Source organism: Drepanopeziza brunnea (assembly GCF_022702325.1).
Source record: "Drepanopeziza brunnea f. sp. 'multigermtubi' strain 214-2 chromosome Unknown ctg1, whole genome shotgun sequence".
Lineage (NCBI taxonomy): Eukaryota > Fungi > Ascomycota > Leotiomycetes > Helotiales > Drepanopezizaceae > Drepanopeziza > Drepanopeziza brunnea.
Genome location: NW_027094064.1, coordinates 943,199 through 953,653, shown reverse-complemented (window position 1 = coordinate 953,653; position 10,455 = coordinate 943,199). Strand labels below are relative to the sequence as shown.

The 10,455-nt window shown below is 42.0% G+C and overlaps 3 protein-coding genes across 3 annotated transcripts; 1 reads left to right on the top strand and 2 right to left on the bottom strand.

The window, feature by feature from the left end:
• Positions 1-4,778: 4,778 nt before the first annotated feature.
• L3040_000217 (uncharacterized protein) lies at positions 4,779-5,289 on the bottom strand (the record flags this gene model as incomplete). Its single annotated transcript, XM_007295242.1, has 4 exons — positions 4,779-4,846; positions 4,897-4,992; positions 5,046-5,183; positions 5,280-5,289. The coding sequence occupies 4 exons, from the start codon at positions 5,287-5,289 to the stop codon at positions 4,779-4,781; spliced, it is 312 nt and encodes a 103-aa protein (XP_007295304.1).
• A 715-nt stretch (positions 5,290-6,004) lies between these two features.
• Positions 6,005-6,728, top strand: L3040_000216 (uncharacterized protein; the record flags this gene model as incomplete). The annotated part of the gene is made up of 5 exons (XM_007295241.1): positions 6,005-6,034; positions 6,195-6,250; positions 6,302-6,531; positions 6,582-6,648; positions 6,701-6,728. The coding sequence occupies 5 exons, from the start codon at positions 6,005-6,007 to the stop codon at positions 6,726-6,728; spliced, it is 411 nt and encodes a 136-aa protein (XP_007295303.1).
• A 665-nt stretch (positions 6,729-7,393) lies between these two features.
• On the bottom strand, positions 7,394-10,005 carry L3040_000215 (uncharacterized protein; the record flags this gene model as incomplete). The annotated part of the gene is made up of 8 exons (XM_007295240.1): positions 7,394-7,700; positions 7,750-7,927; positions 8,045-8,135; positions 8,285-8,440; positions 8,542-8,601; positions 8,704-9,005; positions 9,120-9,714; positions 9,784-10,005. The coding sequence occupies 8 exons, from the start codon at positions 10,003-10,005 to the stop codon at positions 7,394-7,396; spliced, it is 1,911 nt and encodes a 636-aa protein (XP_007295302.1).
• Positions 10,006-10,455: the final 450 nt, after the last annotated feature.

Here is a 10,455-nt window from a genome sequence, read left to right as displayed (position 1 = left end):
ATCAATCGGGTCGTACCGTCGTAGTCTTAGCGTATTATCTTTAAGCAAGTAAAATAATAGAACGCAAATACGAGCTTATTAAAGACGCGTTAAATAAGCTTAAAAGTATTAATTAAATTACGCAATTATTAATCGTTTTATTCGCCGATCGCATTTCGATATATGCTTTTATCGGATTTATATTTTTTTATATAATATACGGCAAAAAGGTAATGCTTTCGATTGAAATTCGAATTTAATCTTAAGCTATATTATTTTAAAAACCGATAATCGATTGTATTAAGGTTATCGAGCTACGAGCACGCTAGTTTCAAATGCGAAACGAAGATGCCGTAAAAGTTATACTTAAAAAAAACTCGCCGCCGTTAAAAAAGAAAAGAAGCTCTTAATAGCAAAAAGAACTTTCGAATTAAGCTTTTAAATATAATTGACTTATTTTTTAAATACGATTTAATACGTAAAATAAATATATTTAATATTAAAAAGCTACATTTTCGATAGCTTAGCTTTTATTAAATTTCGTTGGTAAATATAAAAAGCTATTATAAATTAAAAGAGCTAAAAGAAACAAGGTTTTATTAAATAGAATATTTGCTAGCAATCGATTAAAAAAGCTTTACGTGCGATATATTTTCGAAATATTATCGCTTCGTTTTAAGATTTTAATAAAAAGATCTTTAAAATAGCTTTTATTAAATAAAATGCTCGAGTTCGGCTTTTAAATCAAACGCTTAAATAGATTTATTATTCGATTATTTAGCTTTACGAAAAAGCAACGAAGCTAATACGCGAAAGTCTTTATAAGTAATAATAAAAAAGCAACGAAAAGTATTTAAGTTTTAAAAGTATAATTATACGTAAAAAAAGTTGAGTTTGTATCTAGTTTTTTTTATTTAATTTTAGTTTTTTTTATTTTTTTTTTTCTTTTATATTCTTTTTATTCTTTTTTTTATATTAAAAAGCTTCACGTTATTATATTTATATGCTTTCGATTTATTATATACGATTATATTATATATATAAAGCAAACTTTATTCAAAAGCTAATTAAGAAAAGCATACGAAAAAAACTATTGCATTAATTATTTAGCAAGCTGCTAATACGCAATAAAAAACCTTTCGATTTTATAATTTAAAGTTAAGTGAAATGATACGAAAGCTTTTCGCAACACTTTAAACATTGCTTTTACTTTTTGTCGTGCGGGTATAAAGGTTATAAGACTGGTTACTGCAATGTGCATTGCAGGTCTGCTTTTGCACATCAGTTAAGAGCCACATTCGCTCCGATAGCTCAGTTGGTCGATCGATCGCTAGCTGTCATTGAGCTATGCTGAGCGCAAAACAAAGTTTTCTTAGCCGAAAACCCGATGCCACCCCGCCATCGTTAGCTGCGGGGCATCTACTTCTTTATCGATAAAGAAGTGGTGACTTATTAGTCAGGCGGCGATACGAGTATCGCCGACCACAAATCCATTCGATAAGTGACAGAGAGCCTATAACCGCCACGTGGTTTACAGAGCAGTCGGTACGATAGGCGTTAATCGGCCAGCTCTGGGGGGTGTGTCGTGCGGGTATAAAGGTTATAAGACTGGTTACTGCAATGTGCATTGCAGGTCTGCTTTTGCACATCACTTTTCGAAGACTTACCGATATTGCTGCTATTCGAATTTTTTAAAAACTTATCGATAGTACCGCGATTAAAAGCCGTGCAAGCACTTTTACAAAGCTTTTTCGTAAAAGAAGCAAAAAAAAGCGATAACGATAACGATAACGAAAATAAAAAAGCTGCAAAAAGAAAAAGAAAAAGAAAAAGCGAAGTCGTATCGAAAATCTATTATAATTAAATCGAAAAGAAATTATAAAAGTCTTTTAATATATAATTACGCGATTAAAAAGAGTGTTTAATAAAGTATTATTTCGATTTATAATAGCTAAAATTTAACGCAATAAATTTAACGAAATTAAATCGGCGAAAATAACGGCGATAAATAAGCGCAATACCGAAACGAAGCTTAAGCTAATTAAAAGATTTTTAATATTAATAGCGGCAAAAGAAACAACGGCGATACGAGCTCGAAAAAGAAAAGAAGTATTACGGATTCGAAAAGCAATTGCGCAGCGGATTTTAATAAAAAAGTCGTTTGCAATTTTATTTAAGCGAAATACTTTAACGATTGATTTATTTTTATTATTTATATCCGTTATTGCATTTATTAAAGCTATACCGGCTTCGACGACTTTTGCAAAAAGCTATTAAAGTTAAAACGAGTATAAAATAAAAAGTAAGATAACTTACGGCGATATAAATCGACTTTTTATTATAATAGCGCTTGCATTTAATAAAAGAAAAAGTAAGATAACTTACGGCGATATAAATCGACTTTTTATTATAATAGCGCTTGCATTTAATAAAAGAAAAAGAAAAGAAGATGCATCGATTCGTAGCCGAATCGATACTTTTAATTGCGTAGCTTACGCATCGAAAATAAATTAAAAGTATAGCAATTGATTAATAATAATGTAAATTTAATAGATAATAGTATTAAGGAAAAGAATAAAAAGAGTATAAAGTTAATATAAAATAAAAATTTATTATTTATAGCAAGATTTCGAGTATTATATTACCGCTTTTGCTTTCTTTATTACGTTATTGCTTTAAGTTACGCGCTATTATCGATTTGGCAATGCGTTATTACTTGACTTTTTAAGCTGGGCTATATTTATTTGAACGATAATATTAACGCTCGGATTGATATTGTTTTTATAATTGAATAAAAGTGTTATAAAAGATATAAAAAAGAGTTAGACTCGAAAGATTATCTTGCACTTTCCTTGCTATTTTTATCTTTTTTATTATATTATTAATTCGCTTTCGTATTAATACCGATCTGTCGATGCATTATTAAAATTTAAGTGGTATTTTAAAATCGTATTGCCATTATGCAATTCGATTATATACTTTAATTTTGCAAACTAATCTTACTACTTTAATGAAGGATAACTTAAAGGCGAGTTTGATTCGAAAGAGAGACGTATATAATAAAGTTAAGAGTTTGTATTTATTTTGTTTATATATATAGTACTAATGCTAAGCACTTTTATTACGTAGGTGCATCGCATGCTTTGATTTTGCTAAGCACGTGGTTAGATCACGTATATACTCTTATATAAGCGAGTAATTGGTTTTTCTTTGAACTACTATTAATATACAACATATATATATATAATAATATAGAACATAATCGAGTGTCTTCGAACGTCCTTCTTCTCTTTTCTTTTTCATTTACATTTTTACTATGATTATATATATATATATCTTTTGATTTGACGTTGGGTATATGTCGGAGCTCTTCCCCTTTATAATATTACACCGCGAAGTCCGGAAAACTTACTCCGGAGCTTGCGAAGGGCCGTAAGTTTTAGCTTGCGTCCGGGCTGAAGCGTCATATTTTCTTTATATCCTTTTAAAGAGTATTTCTTATAGAAAATCGATGCGGAAGGCAGCCTCGCACTATGACCGGGCGAAGCAAGGTCTCCTTTGACCCCGGAGCTTGCGGAGGGCAGCCAGAGGCAAGACCTTGTGGCTTTTACTGCAACTTCTCGAATACCTTTTATATATGATTCGAAGTCTTGTTGAAAAGGACTACTTAATAATGCGGTTGTAAATCAAAAAGTGATGTTGTGAATTGTAATTTGTATACGAAAACTAGTAATAAAATAAAAAATCCGCAGTCGCTTATACCGACTAAGACTGAAAGGCTATAAGGAGGCCCACCTAAGCGAGCCGACGATTACCCCTTTAACTCGTAGTTCATCAACGACCAAGTCATTGACTCAGAGTTCAATAAGTGAGGAATCGACACTGCTACGGCTTATATATCAACGCTTTAATTTTTTTATAATCGGAATCGATCGATTTAGCAAAAGTTTACCCGCGAACGTAATGCGCGTTTCTCGCTTATAAAAAGGGAAGGTGTGGTTAAGAAGTGGTGTAGTCAAAGGTAGATTAGCAAGTAATAAAAAAGGAAAAAAAAGATTACTTGCTTATTAATTTACGTTTTCCGGGACGGTTTTAAGCTCAAGGACGGCTATGGGAGGGCTATAAGACGGTTTTAACACGCCCGAAAACGGTCCCAAGATAGTTTTTAGACGGAAAGACGAATATTTAAAAAAAGACGATTTAATCGAATAAAATAGCTTTATTTTAGCTACTATTTAAAAAATTTCAATCGTTTGTTTTTAAATTCTATTCAATTTTAAGTATCGGCCTAGGGTGATCCACCAGCCATGCCAACTTATTAAAATCGTCCCTGAAAGAAATGGTTATCAGACGATCAGCTGACCGTTTAAAACCCTTTGCATTCTCCTTTAAGGAAATGCCGGCACGCCATTATATCCTCAGGAAGATAGTAACTCGGACTCCTTTTCAGGACCGGCAGTGGGCGTTAAAACAACACTACTACTACTACTACTACTACTACTACTACTATTATACAGAACTTGGTCCTCTGCCTCCTAAAATATAAGCGATTAAAAGGTCGGCACGCTTAGGAATCTTATTAGACCCACGTAAAATAATCCTACGTAGTTAGATGATATATCGCTATCATAATCATTAGACTTATCTTGGATCACAGTTTATGGATGTAAAAAACCAAGGCTTCCGAAGGAATTATATTTCATACACATACACAAACCCCAGAACGCCAATGGGATTATCCCGCCTCCATGTTACAGTTTCCACTCCCGAGCCAAGAAAATCGTACAGGTCATAACAATCTAACCACCAAAACCATACAGAGTACGGCCTTGTCGCTTGAGGGCGTAGACTACGTCAAGGGAAGTAACTAGACATCGTCAGGAGGAGTCACAATAGACCAGTTGGACAAGCACATACCTGTCTTTCTCTTTGCATGTTCGGTGTACGTAACTGCGTCCCGAATCACACCTTCAAGGAAAGTCTTCAAAACACCACGGGTCTCTTCGTAGATCACTTCGATTGGTTAGCAGAGTTGAGGTCGGGGCAGACGAAGGTGGGAAACTCACTGGCCGAGATACGCTTCACACCACCACGACGCGCGAGACGTCTGATAGCAGGCTTTGTAATACCCTGGATGTTGTCTCTGAGAATCTTGCGGTGACGCTTGGCTCCTCCCTTGCCGAGACCCTTTCCACCTTTTCCGCCTGTGCAGACGCGTCAGTGGGTTGTTGATGTGTTGAGAGAACGCGTCGGAGGACACGAGGCAAAGGGTATGGCGGAAGGGGAGGGAGAGTACTCACGTCCAGTCATGATGAGGAAGGTTTTTCGAAGGTCGACAAGATGATTGAGTGTTGTGTTGAGTTGGGATGGGAGTGAAGGTTGAAGTGTCGGATGCGAAGTCGAGATGGGAGACTGAGAGAGAGCGGAAAAGGAAATGGAGGGAGGGCACAAGTAATTATTTGAGGTGGCGCGTCCCCACGTACTGGCAGCAATCAGAAGCTAAGAGATCGGGTCTAAACCTGATTCGGACAGAGGATTTGGGGGTTTTGGGGTTTTGGGCTGGGGCAGCAGCCGCGCAGTGCAGGGATGGCCGGAGCAGTTAATCCGTCAGTTAATCCGTCAGTTTGCCAGTGGTTGAATGGTTAGTCATGCAGTCAGGGAGTGGGTCGAAAGAACGCGCTCTGTTCAGCTCTGGTCTGATTGATTGGCTGGATGCGAGCAAATCAATCGCCAGACGCGCTCTGCTCTGCTGTGATCTGATTGATTGGCTGGACGAGATCAAATCAATTGCCAGCCCCACCAGCCCCACCGGCCCCACCGGCCCCTCCAATACCCGCCAAGCACGCTAGTGCAATCACTCCAGCTTAGCGTGGCAGAGGTACAAATAAAGGCCCCTCCCATTTGCATCCCCCTTCCTTTCAATCCATCAGCAACCACTCGACAACAACTCCATCTACTACTTCGTCCATCACCACATCACCACCACACTTCCCATCCATCTACATCTTCATCCTCCCTCATCAAAATGGCCCGTACCAAGCAAACTGCCAGAAAGGTACGTGCCGCTCACTTTTCCTTGGTGTCCGCGTTCTGGTCGCGGTCTTGCGACGGCAATCTCCAGCCACTATCCCCACCTCCGACGCGTCTGCCATATCCCCATCCACTCCCACAACAACACCCCACCTCCCCCATCAATCTCTGCTAACACCTCTCAGTCCACCGGTGGCAAGGCTCCGCGTAAGCAACTTGCATCCAAGGCTGCCCGTAAGAGGTGAGAATGTTCCACGAACCCGCTGTCTGTCTCATCTCTAACACACACCAGTGCCCCATCAACCGGAGGTGTCAAGAAGCCCCACAGATACAAGCCCGGAACTGTCGCCCTCCGTGAGATTCGTCGTTACCAAAAGTCGACTGAGCTCCTCATCCGAAAGCTCCCCTTCCAACGTCTGGTCCGTGAGATTGCTCAAGACTTCAAGTCCGACCTGCGATTCCAGTCGTCCGCCATCGGTGCCCTGCAGGAGTCGGTTGAAGCATACCTGGTCTCTCTGTTTGGTAAGCACACCTCGCCCTCATGACTCGAATGTAAGCTAACATCCCTCGAGAGGACACCAACTTGTGTGCCATCCACGCCAAGCGTGTCACTATCCAGAGCAAAGACATCCAGCTTGCGTAAGCCATATCCCATCATCCTATCCTCCAATTCTTTTCTAACTTGTTGCAGTCGTCGTCTCCGAGGAGAGCGCTCTTAATTGTCTATCGCGTGACGAGGAGTGTTACTGCTTGGTTCCCGGGCCTTCTGGTACGACGGGCTAGGATGGACTGGGATATGGCTGGTATTTGACGGTCTGCGGTAGGATGGGTTTGGGATATTCAGCGGAGTTTCAGTGCAAAGGTCGTCTGCTTTTTCAGGGCTGTACATTACTGCCAGCGTAGGGCGCTGAGCGACACGATCAATGAACTTTTCAAAACACATCATGTAGAGAGACGCTTTCTTGGTGATTCTGAAGACAGTCCCCTTCTAGCTCAAGGAATAACCGGCTACCAAAAGAATCAATCACCTTTTTCTGCGTATTCGACGTCCAACTCTCAGCGTCTTTGGCTCGTAACCGAAACTCTGGCCTGGATCCAGGGCTGGCTACACCAAACGATCGTGTAATCCCTTTTTTTAACATTTAACTATATTGATCAATCCTTCTGGTAAGTACATACCAAGCAAGAAGGCCCTTTACGGCATTGGCAATAGATACGATGCCAAAATAGTACTCCTATTTATACCGGGTGATCATAATACGAGGGAAGTACGAACGTTATCAAGACGACAGATACCTCTCTCAATTGCACTAGCGAGGGCACAAAGTAAAGGTTGGGAAATCGAGGTGGCTTAGAAAGGAAGATCCGAGAGTCTCTCTATTATCTATGCGTCGAGCTTCAGCTTGTCCAACAGCCTGTCGATTTTCTCGAGCAAGACTTGGTAATTGATCGCATCGGCCGCAAACTCATCACCCGCGACTTCCCCGTCCAGTGTTCTGATCTGTCCATTGGGGTATGGTTTGGAGACACTGTCGGGGGCGTTGCTTTCTTGCAGCGTGCTCCGATCAAGACCTTCTTCGTCCGAGCCGGCTTGGACACCGCCCTCTTGGTTTTCTTCCTCGGACAACATGACCTCGAGGCCAGAATCTTCGAACCGGAGGCGAAATCGATCATTTAGATAATGTCGGATACTGACATAGTTAGTGAGCCACGTAGTTTTAAGACTGGGAAACGACTCACTCGTCAAGCAGTTCGATTGTGTCTGTTTCCTGTCTATTTCGAATTCGAGAGGCGCTCTCTTTGATCAATTCTTCAAAATCTTCTTCGTCGATGTAGTGCTCTAATCTAAACGCCAAATACCTAGCACTAAATTCCTCGAGACGCTGCACCTTCAGATCCCAAGCAGCTCGAATCACATCTTGGGGTATACAAGTTAGCAGCTGGCTCAGTTAAAACTGGCAGGGAATTGAAATCTCGGGGAAAATCACGAACGGCTTGTAAAGAGAGCGGGTGTGCGGCGTATTGCTCGACCTACCATAGACATTTATTGGCTCTACCTCGATCTGCTGATCCTCACCATTCTCGAGATATGTCCGATCTACAAGAGTCCCCGTTCCCATGCCCACCTGTATGCCTAGGATTAGTAACGTGCTTTCTAGAGCAATGTTTGAGATCCAGCAGCTCGAAGAGTGCCCATGTTGTACTGTGACATTGGAGAATCACGCCCCGGGCAAAAGAAAATTTGAAGAAAAATCTTGAAGGAGGGAGCGCTTACAGTGCTTATAACGGTAGCTGCTTTCGCCTTGAGCCTGTCTATGAGCAGCATATCGGCCACGAACAGGACATCCAAAGCGAGATCGATTGGAATATGAGTCTGTTCGGTATAAATGAAGTTCAAGACAATCTCAAGAACTTCTGGAGCACAATCAACCTAGACTAGGATCAGGTCGATGCGCCTAAATGACAGTGAGAGTCATGGTATTCCGTTGTCCGAGATACACAGCGTAACTGATGCAAGCAAAACGAACATACCTTGATAATCTGAAGGTAGTCCGTGACTTGTGCTTCCTTGAAGGAGGACGCGAACATGGTCTACTTAACACATCAGCACTTTTCTTTCTTCCCAATGTCCAGGGGGGGAGGGGGTGGAACGTAGAACATGCGTCTCTGTCCCTGACTAAAGAGAAAACCGACCTGGAAATATTCAGATCTTGATAGCATAGCACGATGAGCTGGAAATAGAATCGAATTCTTTGGTGTTTGTGACGGCGGCAGGGAAAGGGATGTGGCAGATGGACCAATAGGGATTCCACTTAGAGGTTCTATCGCATTTTCCATTCTCGAAGTCTCGTCCTCATACTCTGTTTCCCCCATCCGCCCTTCATCTGCTCGGAGCAATACATCTGCAAATATGCTATTTTCCCTTGACCATTTCACGGCACTTGCCTTGCTCTGAGCCACCGAGATTTTGTGTTTGAGGACATTGTTTCGGTACCCTAGAAAGCGAGGAAGTGAGCAATCGCTTCGTCGACATTACTTTACTTGAAGAACGATGTAAATTTCATCGGAAGATTCGAAACAATCAAAATGGGAGTAAAGGGGTGTTATACAAGTTTCAATCTGATCCCGGCCTCGCTTAACCTCATCTTGGTGCCGTTGCCGTGCTATCCTTCTGTCGCTTCCGGCAAGAATTCCATCCCACAAGGATTCGATTTCTAGTTGCTTGCTTACTCTGTCGATACCCTTCAGTACTTCTTCCTCTGTCACAAAACTCCTACTCGACAAGCCAAGGTCCGCGGGTACGTCCCCTAAATACAGATAACGTATAGCGATTTGGAAAGACTCGGGAGGGATTGTGCTCGCCAGTTTCCAGACCGTAGTTTCCGGGGACGTCGTGAGTTTCTTGTGAAAGTATGGCGACCGTGCCGATAGAACAAACTTGTGAAGATTCCAGACTTCAGAGGCTGCGGTTAGGCAGATGTCTGAAGTTTTGGGCGTCTGCCGGGTCAGGAGTGCGGTAATGTGGGAGGCGAGCGGCTGGAGAGGGTCGGTACTCTTGGAGTAATCGTATTGCAAGAGAAGATTTCGGATTCGTTTGTTTAAGGCGTTGTAAAGGCATCGTTCGCCCTGGAAGGTATCTCGCTCGCATAGGGCACCGGCTTCTAGTAGGAACTGTACTACCTCATAATGCCCGCAGAGACTGGCCTTTCCTTATGTTAGTATGAGACTTGATCGACGGGCCTGGCCAAGGACAAGTCACTGGGGAGAGCTGACCAAGATCAAGGGAGTGTAGTCAAATACATCTCGAGCATTGATATTGACACCGCTTGCCACGGCTTCTTGACAGCCTTTGAGATCTCCAATTCGACAGGCATTGCAGAGCTTCTGGAAGTCCACGCTGACGTCAAGAGGGCTGTCATCCTTCAATATCCCATCCTGGATCAGCTGATGCTCGTCCCTCATCTGGGCCTCCAGCTCATCTTTGCGTAGGACCATTATATAGTGAAAAGGAACTGGGATGGAAGCGCAGGAGAATTGCAAATATAGAAAATGGAAAAGATGGCAAAAAGATGAAGATGAAAGTCCGTAGCTCTGTACTGCCACCACTTGGAATCGCCGAAGTTCGCCCTGGCCGAGGGTGCGAGGGCGGTGAAGAGGGGGGAGAGAGGATGTGGCTAAAGTACCGACTTCCGCGTTGTCCGGCCGACTGTATAGAAGGCACGTCAACAGAGACAGAGTCGCAAACCAACCTCTAAAGCATCAACACCACCACCATCGACAGCGTCAACGCAAACACCAACGTCGATAAATTAATAACAAAGAACAACGACCGAGATATCAACGACCTGAACAACAACCACAACGCCGACATCGACATTGGCAATAACGACGACGAAGACGATAATAGATCATAATCGACCTCCTCGACACGGATACTAGTACCAG